Here is a 20,068-nt window from a genome sequence, read left to right on the forward strand (position 1 = left end):
CTCAAGACCATCACCGACAACAGCCCGATGCGTCGCTCCACCTCCAGTCTGGTCCACGGGCGCTCAGGTCGCGGCGTGAGGCTGGACGACTACTCTCTGGAGAGGGTGGTGTCCGAGGAGGGGAGACACGGCAGCGGGCGCAGGCACAGGGACCGAAGTCATCGCACTTCGCAGCGATCGCTGACCAGATACACAGACGCCGACACAGGTGACTCGGTTGACCGCTATTTTTTTATTTTAAGGATTAGCCGGCGTTAAGTAAGTGATGCTGTGTCTGTGGGGGATTTTACAGCTGTAGAAAATGGAACATTAATCTTTTTTGCAACGCCTTTTAAAGTGAAAAATGACAAGGCAGCAGAACTCTGAACATGTTGAATGTCAGCTATTGTCCTTAAGTTGCAAATGTGCAACTGCAGGATTTTCTATGATAATTAATTTCAGTTGCAAAATTCCTACAGGAGCACCGAAACACTTCAAACATTTCCACGTCTTGTCGCAACACAATCACCAACTTCCATGTATTTTATGGGGACCGACATGAATTAGTCGGTCCCCATGTAAAATTAATTTACAGCCATGTAAATTAATTTTACATGACTGTAATATAGTTCATATAATTATGAACTATAAGAAAAATTACACATGATTTAAGTTTTTACATTGGGGTGCACCGATAAATCGGATCAGATTTCCTTAATTTTGGGAGATTGGGAATCGGACGAAACTTTCAAGAGAAACAGATCTTATTTAACTCCACAAATGTCTGGGAATCAGACTAAATATAGCATCGTGGTTGCTATATTTAGCATTTAGCATTTTTTTAGTGACCTTTTTTTTTGCTATATTTAGCTTGTTTAGTGAATTTGTTGTTATATTTAGCAACAAAATAATTAGCATCAGTCAAACTAAGAATCAGCAGGTCAGACTTTTCAAAAGTTGTGATGGGCCAGAAAGCTGCATTCACAGTGGACCTCTAACAAAACTATGTGGTTTGCCTTTATATTCAGAGTTTCTTTACTCAAAAGAGTTTCTTGACACCAAAAACATAGAAGACCAAGGAACACAGCAAGAAAAAGGTTGTGGACAGTATTTGAACAAAGGCCACATCAGTATTTATATGAGGTAATTAGATCCTGCAAAATGAATCTGGAATAGTTCTCTTTGAAATCCACTCGACTTTCTACGTCTCATGGATTTTTTTCAGTGTTATTTTTATGTGCTTGTGCTTTAAAGTCTACCCTCCTCCTTCTGTGAAACAGAAACAATGATCTTCTGTAAGAGCATCAAGAATCTTTCTTCTATGACTGGTGCCTGAACTAAAAGCTTTTGTAACCTTCATGTCTGACTTTGACAGGTATCCTATCTATTTCATGTCTAGGTCTGGGTACAGACCTCAGCACCACCACACAGTCAGGTGACCTGCCTCCCAAGGAGCGTGAGCGGGACCGTGGGCGCACCAAGGACCGGCGTCATCACCACCACCATCACCGCCATCACAGCTCAATGGACAAGGAGCGCTATGATCACCATGACTACCCTCATAGACAACCCCAGGACCGCCACTGGTCCCGGTCCCCCAGCGAAGGGCCAGACGGGAGAGGTCACCGACAGGTGAGCTCTGAAGTCCCCAAGATTTAACAGCAGCTTACCAAAAACAGTCCCAAATAGTTTGTCTGCTAAATTCCCATGCATGTAAAATACCTTGTTTTTTTTCAATTTAATATACAGTATGTTTTCTATTTTTCTCATTGTTTTACCAAACCTTGTCTTATGATAGGTGTTTGTTAGCGCTTCCATTTTTCTCATCTGGTAAACTCGTAGACTCAGATACAAAATTGGCACATTTGTTACAATTCCTGGTGGTGGTGTTTGCTTTCACAAACCAAAGCCTTTGAGCAACCTGTTTACCTCCTCGCCTGTGATGGCGGTGCACTAAGAACCACTGAAGGACACAACAACCTCTGAAGAAGACACTTTTTCCTTCACAAAATATAAACAAAAATTGAGTGGCAAGAGATTTTAGCTGTTGGAGGATTTCTCTTTTTTCTATGGGAAAAGTCCACAAGCTATTTCTCCTGTTAGCGTTAGACACGTGCGTTTCTTCATGTTGTATTTACCCAGAATGCCTTGCACAATAGTCCGCTCCTGCTTTTGGAGCGGTCTCCGGTCCACTTACATCCATATATGCATTCGTACCGCACCAGAGTTCATTTAAACCGAACGGAGACTTTTAGGCGGACCAGAGTTACCATCACCTTTTTTTCAGCTTTTTTTTGGTCCGCATTGTTCACGCCTTCCCAAATGAACTGGACCCTCCAGGCAAATGAACTAGAGTTTGATTAAAGTGGACTAAACAGGGCTAGTGTGAAGTTGGATAAAATACTTAAACTTTAGGAATGTAACACTACATCCAGGTTGTACACCCATTTGTGTGACTGTGATTGACTCTCTGTACAAGCTATATTTTGTGGCTGTGTTATGGACTGTTCTCTGACCATTTCCCTCAGCTTCTTAAATTCCTGCCCCTAAATCCAAGACTCCCAATTGTTCCATAATCCAGGTTCAAAAATGTCTTGCAACACAAAGACTGTTTTGGTTGGACAGGAGAAATCAGTCCACAGAACTTACCCATGTTTTCTTCGTAGATGATCATGTCAGTGTAAGAGTTAACAGTTATTTCCATGACCCTACCTATGGATTTCAATTCATGTGTTTTTTTGGTTTTTTAAATTCTTTTTGTTCCTCTTTACTTCTTCATCCTCTTTTCTGCAATCTGATGTTGTTTATTGCCTTCAATTTGTTGCTTCATTGATGTTTTATCAAACTCTCTATCTATCTTAATCTAATCCAATCTATCTCTTTTTATCTCTCTGTATCCATTGCTGTGTTCTATTCTGGTCTTGTTGCTGTGGTGTGTTTTGATTTTCCTTGTTTATATTTTGCTGTAGGGGAGTAGTTCGGTAAGTGGCAGCCCGGTCCCCTCCACCTCGGGGACCAGCACTCCACGGAGAGGCCGCCGCCAGCTGCCACAGACTCCTGCCGTCCCACGCCCGCACGTCACCTACTCCCCCGCCGTCCGAAAGCCCCTCTACGGCCCTCCGGGCCCGGGTCGATTGCGCTCCCCATCCCCTCGACACTTCTCTCCGCCGGACCACGACCGGGGTTACCACCACCGGCCCCCGTCACGTCACGCCTCCCCTCACCACGGCGGCTCCTCGTCCAGGCACGGCTCGCCGCGCTCGCCTCGGCACCAGTCGCCGCACTCGCCGCTCCACGGGTCACCTCGGTCTCCGCACCGGAATCGCTGGAGCGGCCCCCCGCCGGGGGACAGCCTGGAGGGTGACGGGCCCTTCTACGAGAGGGATTACGAATATGAGCGGCATCATGAGCCTCCCGCCTACGAGCAGAGCCTCTCCCATGGCAACCCTCATCCGCATGGTGGAAACCCTCACCCACACCCACGCTCACCAAGGACTGCTCGTCACGGGCCCCCGCCACCCCCTCACCCGCATCCACGTAGGGTTCCTAATGGCTACCGTTCATCCTCACCTTCCCCGCATAGGAGGGGACCGCCAGGGGCACCGCACCCTCACCACAGGCCTCCCCATGCCAGAGGGCCCCGCAAGGACCTGCATGAACCTTACAGTGAGACGGACGAGGATGACTGGTGCTAGCGACGGCATGAGATGCAGACAGCAGAAGATGATAAGAACCATCACCTCCAGTGCTCTGGCACATATGTAAACTTTGAACAATGTGATGGTAAAGTTTTGGAGAGCCCCTCTGCTCCCCCTTTAGACTCTAAAAAAAAATGATGCAAGGGTGGAGGTAGAGGGGCAGTGGTGCTGCTAGGAGCCTTTTACACATTTTGCAGAAAAATCTAATCTTTGACAAAGCAGCACGTGGTTATGCTAATCTCGAGAAAGTCTGGAGAACGTCGTAGGCAAGGCCAGGGCACAGGTTCACCTCTGCCTCTCAGAACTACAGTTCCCATGACCTGCCTACACCATCGAGGTCTAGGCTAAAAGGGAAAAGAGAGTTGAGCGAACAGAGATCCAATGAAGGGCATGAGGTACTAAAACAATGTGATGGGATCGTTTCAAGGCCTAACGGGTACTTTGCTCGGACTGGCACCTGACTGCTTAGGTGTGCGCAAGCTCTCACTGGCCGGACTACTTCAGAAAACAGAAAATAAGCTGAAGTGAGGAGTAACACCGCTTAGACTCTGCTCTAAAACAGACACGTTTAGATAGGAAAAAAATGATGTAATAAAAAGCCAGGATCCCCCTCACTAACCCTTACATGCCAAGCTATGCCTCCAGAAAATGAAACTTGAACAATGAAGAAGACAGTGAAACTTTACGTGACAGTGACAGTTTAAAAAATAAATAAATAAATAAAGGGAGTACTTTTACTTTATCTTTATTTTCTCTCTCTGTGTCCAAGGGGACAGAACCTAGGAAGCTCCGCCTATACTGCAAAACCCAGCCAATCACAGCGCTGGCTGATGATATTCGATGAGTTTTATCATCTCTGTTTACTGTTACGGACTCACTTGATGGGTGGATGGAACTGCTGTGACATCACTTCCTGTCCAGACGGCGGCGGATGCAAAGCGGTGATGCCCAACGTAGGCTTCACTTCCTGGAAAAGACGCGATGGGAGGACGGGCCCAGGTTACTGGAGAAGGGGACTGGTCACTCTGTCAATCCTTTCCCTTATCTGTTGATCAACCCAGCATACAGAGAAACGGGGACCTGACAGGAAATGGCATCACAGATGTTGGCGGGTGGCATGAAGACAGGAAAGGAGGGATGGGGGAGAAAAAAAGAAAAACCAGACTAATTTCTTCAGTATTTCTTCTGTCGATTACTTCTTGTTCTTCTTCGGACATTTGGAGCTTGGTTCTTCTGTTGCATTCGCTCAGCCTCCTTTGCTCTTTTTCAGAGTTCAAAAATTGATGGAAACCTGCATGATTGATATAATCCATACTAGAGAGGAAATGTAAGCGGTGTGGGTGGGAGTGGGACCAGGGGGGCTTTATAGGAAACTTTAACTTTTAGGTTCACAAAAGAAGTTATCTTTTCAGGCTCGCTCTCTCTCTCACTTTTTTTTGTCTGACTCAAATGTCGAGTAATTTTTAAAAAGATTTGTTTTTTTGTTTTTTTTTTTACCTGAAACAGACTTTAACAGATTGACAGGTTTTTCACTTGTCTCAGTTTTTTGTTGAAAACTCGGCTTCAGCAACCTGGCAAACAGACGAGCAAAACAAAGTAAAACGTTTCCAGGGTCACGCAGGTGTCCTGTCTTTTGAGAAACACACACTGAGAGAGAGAGAGAGCAGACGGAAGGAAACTTCTACCACTCTGAAGTTGCTATTGTTGATGATAACAGAAATTAATAATGATTTAATTTCATTAATGTCAATGCAATTGAGTGACAATGATGATACTGGTGACGATTGACTGAATGTTAGAACTGTTGATGTAGACTTGCTGTCATGTTGATTGGAGTTCAGATATGCCGTGTTCATCTAGTTTTAATTTTTTATTTTCCATCCCTTATGTTGGTGTCCCGTGCTTAGTGATGCCTACCGGGTTCCCGATAACCTTCGTGCAATATTTTTATTTTTTGGGGGGGAAAATGATGGTTTTACAAACGTTCACTCAGCAGAGTTGCGTGTTGTAACACAGCTCTAAGCGAAGATGCATTGTCTCTCCAGGATAGTGGAGGTCAGAGGTCAGAGGAGCCTCAGTACCTGTCCTGCGGCGACCCGTAGGGTCTCATCAAGCCAACCCAAAGATCAGTAATGTTCACAGAGAAGGAGTACAACATATTGAGAATGTGGAAGCTGATTTTACATGTTTCTTCTTCTTCTTCTAAGGTTGACGTCGTCCGACTTATTGCCAAAAAACAAATCTATGAATCTCAAATCCTTTTTTGTTTGTTTTAGCTCTGTAGTTCAACTGTGGGGTTAGTTGCCAGCACTGAAAGCACAGCCTTGGTGGTACAGGGTTGGCATCAGTCAGTGTTTGAGACGGTGTTTTGGCCACTAGAGGGCAGTAATCTGCATCTGTTTTTCCCCTTCCACTGGACGGTGACTTTTTGGCCACATCCTGATCTCTCACCATCCTGCAGTCGACGTTCCACTTTCTATAAAAGTTGTAATAAACATAAATCCGATTCTTCGTCAGGAAACACTGATATGCCCTGAGAGCTGCCGTATCTTTTCATTCGTCATTCCATTTTCCCACCTGCCCTTCCTTCGGCCCTTTCCGTGAAGATACCCTGGCCCAGTTCAGTGACTTTGTAGCAAGTCGGAATCTTACGCTGCCTAAACAAAAAACATTTTATTTTTTCTCATCTAGCTTTTTGTCAATTCATTTGCTTTAACATCTGTTCATTTAGCTGTTTAAAGACCCAACATTACACTACAGAAGAGAAATACCTTGGAATAATATTTTAACCCCTTATGTTATGAGGGATGACAGTTATTGAATGATCAATAATTCTAGACTAAAAGAATAGAGCATAGACAGACTTAGTTTATTACCTGAAGATGAATGTAGACGTAATGTTCTAGATGTAGTTATAGATAAAACACAAAGTATAAATAGAATTGCAGATGTTTATTTATTTTGCGTACTAATGCTACTTTCTCCACGCAAATTGCAGAAATGCGAGACAAACCGCAGCACAGACACATTTTGACTCTATGCAGCCCTTATTTACATCTCCAGAGGGGAACCTGCAGCGCTGCAAAAACAAATCCATCAAACAGGAATCAGCACGTAAGAGATGACGTAAAGACCGACGCCACGTTTTCACCTCGTCACGCTACGTCGCATCCACAGCGAGGTTTACTTTTCACGTACATCTGTTGCAGATGTACGTTTTTTTCCCCCGTGGCGGATCCGTTCTCCCTGATTCATATTTCTCTGCTTTCGTGAGATTATTTGCCTCAGTGGCCGTGATTTTTTTTTAAGCATAGTATGGTGAATCGGATTGGGGACGGGGCTTATGTTTTGTCAGTTCGGTGGAAGCGAAGGGGTGCTTACCATGAAACCTTCTGTCCTCACCATCCAAGAAGTTGCAGCAGGTGAGGATTGTTCTCCAAAGCCCCCTACAGAGCCACAGTGCCTTCTGTATCTGAGTCACATTCATCACCCCCCCATGAGCCCTGCCCCACCTGCCTCCCCAGTCACAGTTGCTCTCGTCAGTAACCCCTCGCCCCCTCCTTGTGCAGTCGACGTGATCAACCACGCTACGCCTTAAGATCAAATCTCACCGGCTCCCATGCTAGCATTCAAAACGGGGAGTGTGACGATTTTGAGACTGGGCCGCGGTCAGGAAGCAAGTCGAGAGACTAGGCTAGATGCACATTCAGAATGGGCTGAACTATTTAATATCTCCCATTCAGGCACTCAGTTTTGTAACCGCTACCAAAAAATGAAAAAGAAAAAGAAAACCCTCACAGTTTCAATCTGAGCCTTGCGGTTTTTGACTTTTGAAGACTCAACGACCATCCAGATCCCGCTAGCTGGCTAGCCCCTTTTGGCTTCGGCATGGCTCCAGTTTATGTCCGTCCCGTAGTTGTCCTGCGTACAGTTTCCTGATGATGTACTTAGAGGTTTACAGAGGTGCGAAGCCGTTTGCTTACTTCTCAGGTCCCTCTAGAGCTAGGTAGCTAGTTAGACCACGTAGGGAAGAAATTGCTACAGAACAGGCAGCTCCCGGTTTGAGTTATTGTATGGTTTTACTTGGCACGGTATCTTGTTGTTGATCTCACCCCTCTCCTTTCACCACAAGTACATCGTAACACACTTCAAGCTCTTACATTTCCATCTAAAGCCTGCAGAATCGCCGCCGAAACGACGCGACTTTCATTTGGGCTCCACTCGCTCGTCCATAATTGTAACAGCGGATCCCAAAAGGCAGACACACAACATTGACCTTGTGTGAAAGCATGTTGTGTGCGTGAACTTTTTCCAAAACACTTATTATCCCATTAGTTTGGAAAAAGGCAAACATCTAGTTTGTTTTGTCTGTTTTTTGTTTTTTTAGTATCTAGTTGCTTTATGAAACACAGTTTAGAAGGGAATGCAAGGTTGTTGGTTTTTTCTCAATCATCGCCTGTCTTTATGTCTGCTTTCTGTCACTCTTTATTGTTAATATCTGAGTAATCTTTCTCTTTTTATTTCTTCTTCCCCATGGGATGAAGGCAAAATTAACAAGCGTACCACCCATCCGCTCAGTCGGCTGTGAAATTGTGTCAGTGGGTCATTTGTAAGGTAACGTGTTGACAAAAACACAAAAAGGGCTCTCTTTTAAAAATAAAAAACTACACTACATAGTGGGGATTAATGTACAGTAGTGCTGCCAAAAGTTGTTCTTATGTAGCTAAAGCCACGCTGAAGTGTCCCCTTTGTACAGCTCTATATGTGTGTGCATGCGTACGTGTGTAAGGAGGCGGGGACATTGGAGCGGGGGCCGAAACAAGACGAGTGGCTGATGTGGGAGGGGAACTGCTTCAGGTGGGAGCAGCAGCAGAACTTTCAGTGATGTTGATACACAATTTCACAATGGCACCAGTCCACTTTTCAAGCTCACGCTCAAGTCGCCATTTTTCCACCATCACCTGATCCTCATCTACTCCTACTTTGAGAGGGGCGGGGCAACGGCTGTGACAGGGAGACGTTTTACTCTGTGACTGTGTGTGTGTGTGTGTGGGCGTGTGTGTGTGTGTGAGTTAACATGTTTGCTATGGTCACGTTTGCTAAGGCTTAAACTGTTTAATCAAGTTACATTCTCTGTTCACACTAACGCAGACATTGAAAAAACGAAGTAAAAAAAAACATCTCAGATCCTTTTTGGGAAAAAAAACAACAAGCTTTTATATGGACTAGATATATAGAATGATGTAGAAACCCACCTTGTGCTGATAATACACCAATATTGAAGGATTTGATGGGAGTCTTTCTCTTTCTCCTCACTGTCATCATTAAATTTTAAAATAGAAACTCGAGCCATTACTGGCTGAAATTAGTCTTTTAAGCCAATTTTCTTCCATTTTCTTCTAGAAAAATAAATATATATCCTAGACAGACAAAGTGGGTGTGAAACGTCCCTAAAGATTTAACGTGTGATCGGTATAAAATGTGCTTGACGGCAAAGAGTTGTGTACAAGTATGACCAAAATCACACAGGTTCCAAAACTGCTGATGAGATGAGCAGCAGTTTCATTAGCTTAGCACTGCTTCTGGATGAGCCCCAGGTTGAATGTACTGCACTTATATTAGGATGTTTTTGATTTTTTAACTAAATGCCAATACATAAATGTTTCAGACATAACAAAAAGACTTTAGTTTTGAATAAAATATTCACAGCAGATCTGATCTGATTCACCAAAGCTAAGCTAACATTGGTGCTTTAGCTAAACAGCTAAAGCAGTTTCCACTGCTTTAACTGTGCCCAGGGTTTTAAATACAACTGTACCGCATTTGTATCACATTGTTTGTTTTTTTTAACGAGTTGCCAACTCAAATTAAATGCCAATACACTTTTTTCAGAAATAATGAAAGAAGTGTTCATTTTAAGCTAGATATTCACAGCAGATCTGATCCGATTCACCAATGCTAAGCTAACATTTTTGGAGGGGATTTTCTATAGCGTAGCACGGCTTTAGCTGTGCCCTGGATTGAATGCGTTTGTTATGGGTTGTTTTTAAATTTTTTAAATTAAATATAAATACAACCATGTTTTTTTTTCACAAATAATGAAAAAAAAAAAATCTTAGTTTTAAGCTGAATTCTCACAGCAGCTAAAATTTGGGGATTTTTTTCTATAGCCTGAACTACACTTTTTTTCCTATCACAGCTTGCGTTAAAATGTAACCAAAAGTTTATAAAGCATATTTTAACATTGAAAATACACACAAATTCTTCCCCCACGAATACAAAATTTTAACTTAACTTGTAATGATACAATTTAGAATGCAAGCAATTCTTCACCCCTAACCAGGGAAACGTATCAGCTGTTTAACTTTTTAATTTATTTGATTAATGACCTAATTGATTAGATGTTTCAGCCCTTATTGTGTGAGTGATGTGTGCCAATCCGTTCATTATCATGCGTGTCTAAGTGCGTCGTCACACCATCAGCTGCAGAAGGTAACCTTCAGTGCCTTACACTGTACAGAACATGAAGACTCTCTCCACTCGTGCTCATCACTGCATCATCATCTCCTCTGTTTCTCACCCTTACTCGTTCCCACACTGGATGGGTAAGAAATGTGTGTGTGTGTGTGGGTGAACTGTGGGGGAGTTGGTTGATAATCTTGTGATGTGTCTTACTCATCCTCTCACCATGTCTCATGTCATCAGATGTACATTTTGGCTCTGTAATTTATGTGTAGATATTCCATAAAGTTTCTGAAAAAACTCCACTGTGCTCATCATCAGTAATTCTGTTCTGCTGTCTCATTTATTTTCCTCATTCTCACTCCTTACACGTTCTTCATGTTATACCATTTGTGAACACTAGGTAGCAGGATTAAGCTTTTATTTTATTTTATTTTTTAATTCTGTCATCGTCAGTGAGACATAGAAGACTGAGTGAGTTAATGCCTGTCTGTGTGGGTGTGATTTCTCTGTGAGGGTTTGTCTGTCTGAAACATGACTGTGTGTTTCTTGCACTTTATGGAGCCAAAAAATGCTTTAGAGCTGATAAATGTGGCAATTGGTTTATTTACCTGCATTTTTTGGCTCTAGGATTCAGAAATTTTTCTATATAAAAAAAAACAATTTAATTATTTTTTTGTTTTGAAAATTTCTTCAGCTACATGTAGCAGACATTTATATCGTTTATTGATTTTTTTGCAAACTGCCTTGCACGTATTTGAAATAAAGCCCTAGCCCAGACGTAGCTGGAAATGTAGGAAAATGAATACATCTTTATACGAACTGGCCTTTCATCCACACAAAAAAATCTAATATCAAAAATTATTTATAAAAACTCCAACTAAAATGGAGATTTGAGAAAACTTCCTATTTGTGTTTCGTCTTGTGTTTTCTTGTCCTTATATTCTAATACGCTATTTAAAAGTAGTTCAACATACACATCCGTCCAACTTCCTGCCGCCATGTTTAATTCCCAACAGGTTGAGCAATCTGATTGGCTGATGTAGGTTTTAGCTTTGCGCTACACTGCCCCCTATGTGTTTGGCATGTTAAAACAACGCTCACGTTTGGATCTGAGCGCGTTTGTGTGGCTGAAAACTTTTCTGAAACGGATCCCGTGTGTACGATGTTTTTTTGAACAACATGAGATATCCTATTTTCAATAGAGATCCAGCTACATGTGTACAAGGCCTGAAGGTTAATACTTCTAATCTGATATCTGAAGCAACAAGTTTGGCTGCATAAACCTTACACGGGCGTTCACAGTGTCGCCTCCGCCTCTCTGAAGAGCCCCCTCTCCATTTCCATTTCTCTCTCTACGTCTTTCATCCTTAATCTCGCCTTCTCTGTTTGTTTCCACGAGCTCAGCCGAGACTAGTTGCTTCGAGGGATTTTGTCCTCGGCGCTTCATTCTCAGATCTATTTTTTTAAAAAAGAAAGAAAATACCCGAAAGTGCCAAATGTTTTGAACAACAGATCGTGTTTATTCGTTTTCCCGTTCGTGATACTATCAGACTTGGCATGTTTTGTCTTCCAATATTTTTAGGTAAACCGAGGAATAAACTTTTTAAAGAAAATAGTTTGATAGCCAAAATCCACCAAAAATGATGCTAAGCTAGAAAAAAAAAAAAAAAAAGTGAAAATCTTCCAGAGGAAATTGTTCAAAACACACATTTTGAGAGAGAATTGAATAAACACAGGTTTCAGGTGAACAGTTTCCTACAAATGGTCAAACATTTCAAAGGACTCGAGCACAAAGTAGTGTTTCTTGTGCAGAGACGCGGCAGGAGGAACTCCCGGAAGCAACTGCGAAGCATCCATCTCATTTTAAAGCATACCATCCAACGCTCGGGCCAGTAGAAACCGAACCAGTGCCACACTAGAAAAACCATACAGGATTCATTCAGCAAGTTAGGGGGGGATGTGGTGGGGAAAGAAATATACGAGCATACATGGCAATTTAAGATAAAAAAGAAGTATTTAATTACAGATTTGCATGTGCAATGTGCATGCCACTATGTGGGATTAACAAATCAACTTCAGGAACTTAAAAAAAAGAAAAAAAAGAAATTAAATATAAAGAAAAAAGGATATATATGTAAAAAAAAAATTATATATATATATAGAGAGAGAGACAGATAGATGTTTCTAAGAGCAATGTGTTTCTTTTTCTTCTATTTTTAAAAACAAAAAATGTGAAAAATCTTTGCAAAAAAAAAAGAACAAAAATATATAATTAAAAAAAAACAATGACAAAAAATGGAAATGATTTTGGTGATGAAATCAAAGAATGTTTGTTTGTTATATTTGCCAGTTCTTTCACTGGGGGGGGTGGGGGGTGGGGGGTAAACCGTGGGGGCAACAAAGTTAAATGAGACTTTAACTAACCTTAGGAGGGGGGTGGGAAAAAAAGAAGAACAGAGAATTTTAAATAGCGGAGCAATGCATACATAGCTTTTCTTTGATGAAAAACAATTCCCTTTGAGAGTAAAGAGTTGCCTGAACCTGAATCTGGTGATGTTATTCCCATTTATTCTGGCTATGATGTCCCTTCTTTTTCTCCCTTTCTCTGACCATCTCTTTCTCTTCCTCTGTTTCTTTCTCTATCCTGCTGTTTCTAAAAGTGCATTTTGTAATTTAAAACTGAATTCTTCCTAACGAACCAGAATAAACCAGAGAGAATGCATTATACCCACCCTTCAGTCTGCTTCTTTTGTCCAACCCCTGAACACTCTTTACACGTTTAGGATCGGACATGACAGCATTTTTGTGGTGTTGCCAGCAGTCTTCACAGGTTCCTAGAAGACTTGAACAGCTGGTATTATTGTTCATTGTGAGGAAATTAGCTTTTTCATAATGTCATGAACTCATTTTAGCCGCTGCTAAACATTTAGAGGGCATTCTAAATGATTTGGACTGGACAATAAACTGAACTTAAAGATGCATATTTGAGCATTTGTACACTTTCTCCTTTTCAGCTATGCTCAGCCATGTTAGTTATAGTGTAGTTGTTTTCATCTCTATACCCAAAGTTAAAGAATGTAGAAATGGATAAAAGAAAGAAACCAAAAAGTTGCAAATATTTTATTGTATCATACCAACTGTATGATACAGTCAAGTCAAGAAAAAAGTAGTGATAGCGCCACCTTAAATATGAGCTCAAAAGGTGGAGATTTATATGGCAATTTGTTCTTTGAGGAGAAAGAAATGTTGCACGAGAGCAGGAGTTTGGAGATCTAATGAACCGGCACCCTACCGGGGGAATTAAAAAGCGCATGTGATGAACCCAGCCTTCTGCAAATTAAAGATGAGGAAAAAACTCCAATCCAAACACCTGAATTCTGCCAGAGTAGAGGCAAGTATAAATTCTGCTTCACCTCTTAGCCATCAGTATTATTTTAATTGATTTGATTATGATTTGATTTATTGTTACTGTAGAGTGAACTGTACAACGAAATTAGTAGTGCAGCTGTTCTTATGGCATTTATAAACAAACAGTCTAAACATATAAGACTTTGTGTGATCTGGGGGGAAATAGTGTCTATAGTGGGCAGGACGATCGAGAGCTGGAGATTTCAAGGAGCTGCTCTTCAGCCTGTTGATGGTGGATCCGGCGTTTGTGACGAGTCGGAGCAGCAGGAGCAGGTTCTGGAAAGATGGTTCATGAGCGTCCTCCTCTGCAGAACTCCCCAGCCTCATCGTTTCTATTAATGTTGCTCAAAACACCGACGATTCTCTCCGAGTCCGACCATAATCCATCATCCACCATCCTGGTGGTCCCGACATCACCTCCGGATGAAACGAGTCCGGTGGAAGCCACTCGTCACATCAACATGACATCAATGTCCCGTCTCCAGCAAAACTGCTCCACAATTATGTTTAACTTGTCCGGCTGTTAAGAGGGTTGAAAGCTGTTGCGTCCCTGCAACGCCGCCATGGAAATTGACAAATGAATAATTAATGGCTAAGTATATAAAAGAAAATGATTTTAGGGCGTGCCGTGGTGGCGTAGTGGTTAGTACGACCCGTATTTGGAGGCCTTGAGTCCTCGACGCGGCCGTCGCGGGTTCGACTCTCGGACCTGATGATATTTGCCGCATGTCTTCCCCCCTCTCCTTCCCCGTTTCCTGTCAGCCTACCGTCATATAAGGGACACTAGAGCCCACAAAAGACCCCCTGGAGGGGTAAAAGAAAATGATTTTAAAAAATAACTGATAAATTAAAATTAAGCTGCCAAAGTTCCAGCACATTCTCAGAAAATCCGTTCTTTCATATGCGCAACTTTTCCAGTTGCCAAGAGAGCTGAAAGCCGCTGTGTCTGCGTCCGCCGCCATTTGTAGCTTTAAGCAACATCAGTACTATGTTTGGTCCTTCAGTGGTTGCATAAAACACAGCATCAGAGAATGGAAGCAGCTGGAAATGTTACTTTTCTCCACGTGTTTTTTTAGATGGGAGTATTTAAGTATCTGTAGTTATTTTACAGACATCAGGACGCCGTTTGAGCTCATGTTTGAATTTAAATGGAGAAGCTGTAGGCTGCTAAATAGGGTAGGCAAGCATAACCTTTGGCTTCAGCCTGTTTCATTTTTGGTAAATTGTTGGTTGTAAAGTAGTATTTTGTTTAGTTTTCTTTTTTGTAGTGTTTTTAATTTGCCAAAATAAAGTGAAACTGAACCTGAAGGTGCCCTAAAATAAAAAAGAAACAATGGAGAACGTAAACAAAACTGTTAATTTGGTACATGCAGTCGAATTAAGTTTATCCAAGGAAATATGCTAAGTTCATTTAGATGTCTTGTTAAACAAACGTAAATAAGTAAGTTTGACAAACTTAATTCTATTGCATGTAACAGTTCAATGCAATTTCTAAATTAAAAACTCCTGCTCTTTCTGAAACTCTGCCTTCAGGAAGTCATTCCATGGCTCCCCTGCTAACGCTTTAGCAAAGTTATTAGTAGCGTTGCACTGAGAATTAGTTTGCATGATGAGCTCAGCAGTTCCACCAAGCGTTTGGTAATTGCTGCTGGCTAGTCTGAAGGAGCTGAGTGGAGAGTTGTGCTCTGTGAGGCGGAAGCTCGGAAACTGCAGCGTCATCATTGAAGGCGGGGCTAGCTCCACGCAGGCGCTTTGCACAGCTGAAAAACGGGAGACTAAAGGATTTCTCAAGCATGCATGAAAGAAGCAAAGCAACACTCCGGGTATGTTTCTGATGAGGGAAAAACATTACATTAAGTAAAGCTCATGTAATGTCAATTTAACAAAATTCTGCCCCTTTAACTGTAAAACAAGCCACATGAAATGCTGAATATTGTTATTTTAAGGGCTGCTCGTCTGGTTGGTTGAGTTTTAGGCAAGTAACAGAAGTTTTAGAAGATGCAAATGTAAATAATTTTGCAAAGAAATTGACTCTGCCTCCTGTTGAGAACAGTCTGTGGATGAATGCGTCTCACCTGCACATTCATGCGCAGCCTTCTACACGTTCCCCCCGGCTCTCACCTCTGTGGCATCCCCTCCCCCTTCCTACTTTATTCATCGAACCCCCTTCTTTTAATAATTACTGAATCAATATGTCCTCCTCCTGTTCTGTGTGCATTCTGCCGCTGACCTGTCCGCTCCGCACCCACTCAAACATACACTCAACCCACACTAAGAGCACGAAAACACGCAAGCATGTTCAATTTGATTTGGCTGAAAAGATAAAATTATCTGAGCTGGAAGGTCACTAAAAGCATTACCTCGAGCCATTAGACTGCCCACGACACCATTCACACACACACACACACACCCACCCACACACACAATCAGATGTTTCATGAGCCCCGTCCTTCTGCAGCTCGGTCCTAAAATAGTATCCCCCTACATTTTCAGCCGCCTCTCGGCGTCAGTGCATCACTTCCTGTCTGTGCCAGCTCCGCAGCGGCCACACGCAGTCAAATACACTCCCACGTGGACATCAGCATCATCGTTTACATTCTACCGTTCACATTGGGTAGAAAGTACACGATGTTTTCCTTCTACCGAAAGAAAACATGAAATGATTCACAAACACCATTCTCACGTATTATCTCCAAACAACAATGCTGGCAACTTCCTCTCCTTCCCCAGATAAACACACAAGTCAACGATACAACTTCATGATCATTGAATCTCACAATAAGGTCAAGGTCATTCACAAAAAGTCTTTTAGATTAACGTTTTCTTTGTCTGAAAAAATGACATTTTTAACTCAGTGATGTGAATAAGGTAACGTTCGTGCAAACTGAACGCAAGTTGATTTAAACACTAAAAGGTTAAGACATAAACCTAGCTTGCCGAGCTTCGTTAGCGTATATGAATTTTTAAGAGATGCAATATATGCTGTACGTAGGCATTGCTACAAAATTTCACAATGCTACTGAAACGTTGCAGCAGCGGCGCAGGAAAAACACTTGATCTCATGCTGCACTATGCAGACGCTCTGTCTGCACTGGTGAAGATTTACGGTGTTTTTATCACCTTCTTTTCACCATGTAAGATGTGGAGCGATGACTCGGTGCCCAGTCAGCTATGTTGGAAAAGTTGCTGAATTACAAATTTGCTTGTCAACTCTGCAGCAGTACAGCGCACTTAAATACATCAGTACCTTCACCAGCTTGGTCAAGCACATAAAAACAACACAACTTTAATTTGTTCAGTCAGTGCAAATAGGAGCATAACAGTCAATGTAAAATAGGTAATAAGCTGAAACTGACCAAAACAACAGGTTGGCTACCTTGGTAAAACATGTAAAAAGAAAAACTTTCAAATGGTTCAGAAAGTGCAATTATGAGTTTAGAAGTAGTCTGAATAGATCGGGCTCATTGTTACCAATTGCTGATTTAGGATTTTTTTCAATATTGGGACCGATACAGATATTAATACGGGGTCGTGCATCTCTAGTAGGAATCAAAACTCACCCAATAAAACCCTTCCTTTAGGCTCAACCTTCAATAGCTCATGATAGCCCTTAACTTTTTAATTAGCATAGTTGAACGTTTTTAAATGTTCTTTTTGTGGTATTTTGTTTCATTTTAGATCATTGGTAGCAGACATACATCAGTTGATTGACATGAAATACAATTCTTGATTTTATTGGTGGTTGCCATGTATTTGAACTGAAAATCATTTGGTTTTATTCTAACAGAATTTGAGACCCAGAGGAACAGAGTGCTACTTTTAATGTTTATTAAAAAATAAAAAACAGCCAGGAAATTCAAATGGATTCATTTTGAGCAGCTGCGTCTCTAAGGATAACGTTATTCTAGCTATCCAGTCATTTTTATACAGTTGCCACAACAGACACAATTTTAAAACCACCTCATAAATAATTTGCTTCTGAACAAAAAACCATGGTAGGATATGTTGTGACCTCATGGTTTGTGCTCCTTTGTGCTGCCTTTTAATATGCATCATTTGTTTACATTTTAACGCCTCTTTCAAATAAAAAAAAAAGGGGTTTTGTTGCATAAGATTGCCGATCTAATGCAGCGATAAAATGTGTCTGCACCTACGCACATCTGCACCCAGCTCCTCTGTTCGTCACTCTGTTCATCTGCCTCCATTGCAGGCAGGACCACGGCGGTGGATGGATGGATGAATGCACGCATCCTGTGACATTTCCGGTCCTGTTCTTTTTTTAGCTCCGAAGCTGTCAGGGCTCCACGTCACTGCGACTGTCTGGCCTCTGCTCTCTGCATCTTAATCATGCTGCCCTCCCCCAGCCTCTCCTTTGCAGGATCTGGGCAGGGAATTTGTTGCTGGAAACATCTCTGTTGAAAACGCAACAAGAATTTAGGAGAAGAATATTTTTCCTATGCGGGGGAATGTTGGAGGGTTGTTTTTTCCCCATATATATATATATATATATATATATATATATATATTTAATAATAATCCAGAACATTTTTAATGAATGAATGAAACGTAAGGTCAGTCATACGTTTTTGTCTCTCTAGAGGAAATCTTTCTTTTTTTTTACTGCATCTTTACAAACAGATTGTTCACTTAAAACGTCTCCAATGTCCTGAGACACTTGTACATTATGAGTTTGCTAATGTTGCATCACCTTGTGTGCATGAATGTTTTCTTTGGCAGCACATGTGGAATTTATCTGCAGCTACAATCTGTTGCCAAGAAAATGCATTGTTCGCTCCAAAACTACAATTTCCAGCTATTTTGCGGTTTTGCCGACCTAAAGCTTCTTTCACCAAACATTTCCGTCACAAATGCTGGAAGCCGCCTCTAATCATCGCCTAACAATGTGTGAATCACAAAGGGAGGTGAAATTATTCCGCTCAGTTGTGAGCATTCAGACATGAGGGTGGCAGTGCAGGATGTGGCGCTGATGTTAGGGCTTCCTGTAAAAGTTGTGTTGGACGTTTCTCCATGTCATTCTCTTCGGGTGTGGACCCTCGTCTATTAAGAAACAATTGCTTGCTGAAGGCATAGCCTGGACGCCTCCCTGGTGAGGTGTTCTGGGCACGTCCCACCGGGAGGAGGCCCCTGGGAAGAGCCAGGACACGCTGGAGGGACTATGTCTCTCGGCTGGCCTGGGAACGCCTCAGGATTCCCCCTGAGGAGCTGGAACAAGTGGCTGGGGAGAGGAAAGTCTGGGCCTCATCTTCTTAGGCTGCTACCCCTGCGACCCGACCCCAGATAAAGCGGAGGGAGGGAGGGAGGGAAGGAGAACGGACGGACGGATTCTTGAAGTTTTAAATATTACCTGTATTTACTTTTTGTTTGGACAGTGTTTGATGAGACAATGTAGAACCTCACTCTGCTTGAAACTCCTCTGCAACTTCATCCCTAACCTTATTGCTGCTTTCTGGGTCTTCATTCTGCTTTTTCTCCCCGAATGTTCTCTGAGAAACTTCTGAGGCCTTCACAGAAGAGCAACATTCATACAGCATTGAATTACACACAGCTTGTGTCTAGTAATCACCAATTCCAAGGCCTCCGAATGCTACTGGGTGTTTTGGGTTTTATTTCCGGGTGGGAGTTTTTGCATTTTTTTTTTTTTATCTATAAACCATGCAACCTTTTCTCACCACTTTATAATAGCGTGCTGCTTTCTGTTTGTCTTTAACATGTAAACCAAATAAAAAACGCTCAACGTTTGTAGATGTGACAGAAGAAAATGTGAAAAGATTCAAACGGGACAAACACTGTCGTCAGGCAATATGTAGGCAGGAATAGTCTGCGGTTCTTCTGAATCCTTTCAAAATAAATGTGTATTGAATATTTTTACACCCCTGGAAAAAAAAACAATCACATATTTAGTGATTGTCTGCTTTAGCTTGTTATAGCCTAAAGCAGATGAGAAGCTTTTTTGTTACTAGGAGCTGCAGCAGTAAGAAGTGTACAATTACCAAGCCAGGTAATAGACAGAGGAAAGTGACAAATCTGTGAAGTGTTTCAGTATGATTGCTTGAGTAAGACTATGCAGAGAACATATGAGAGAGGCTTTTCGTTTTCTTGCTGAAGCATCCCGAGATGGAAGAAAAAATAACAAATCCCCATCATCTTTCCTGCAAGGAACATTTTCACCTGGGTTCATGAACTGATCATTCCATGAAACCGGAGGGAGACGCTGAACTCGTCCACAGTGGGCCTCTTTTCAAGACACAATGACGTTTGATTGGATGGAGCTCCTTCGTCTTCCAGGGACACGTTGTTTTGTGAACACCGCGCACCGCTTCTGTCGAGTCTGGCCGCGAACGACTTGGAGCTGCGAGACGAGCAGCTCCCCGAGGAGCAGTTGAGGCAGATCGATTTGCCAAATCGATGTGAGCATCGTGCATCCGAGGCCTCCTGGCGACGGAATGCAAGAGCGCTTCAAACAGGAAGGGGCTTGTAGGTTTTATGGCTTCATGAAA

At 42.2% G+C, this 20,068-nt stretch overlaps 1 protein-coding gene across 19 annotated transcripts in view; it reads left to right on the top strand.

Annotated features, from left to right (window-relative positions):
* The window catches only part of cacna1ab (calcium channel, voltage-dependent, P/Q type, alpha 1A subunit, b), a 135,627-nt gene extending 123,792 nt beyond the window's left edge, over positions 1-11,835 (top strand). For 13 of the 19 annotated variants that reach the window (XM_028018850.1, XM_028018861.1, XM_028018866.1 and 10 more), the window contains 3 exons: positions 7-208; positions 1,355-1,611; positions 2,949-11,835. In XM_028018850.1, coding sequence (XP_027874651.1) covers positions 7-208; positions 1,355-1,611; positions 2,949-3,674 — 1,185 coding nt within the window. In that variant the 3' untranslated portion in view covers positions 3,675-11,835. The remainder of the gene's footprint in view (positions 1-6; positions 209-1,354; positions 1,612-2,948) is intronic. The other 6 variants (XM_028018859.1, XM_028018863.1, XM_028018868.1 and 3 more) reach the window with 2 other exon arrangements.
* The last annotated feature ends 8,233 nt before the right edge of the window (positions 11,836-20,068 follow it).

Source organism: Xiphophorus couchianus, chromosome 5, assembly GCF_001444195.1.
Source record: "Xiphophorus couchianus chromosome 5, X_couchianus-1.0, whole genome shotgun sequence".
NCBI classification, from domain to species: Eukaryota; Metazoa; Chordata; class Actinopteri; order Cyprinodontiformes; family Poeciliidae; genus Xiphophorus; species Xiphophorus couchianus.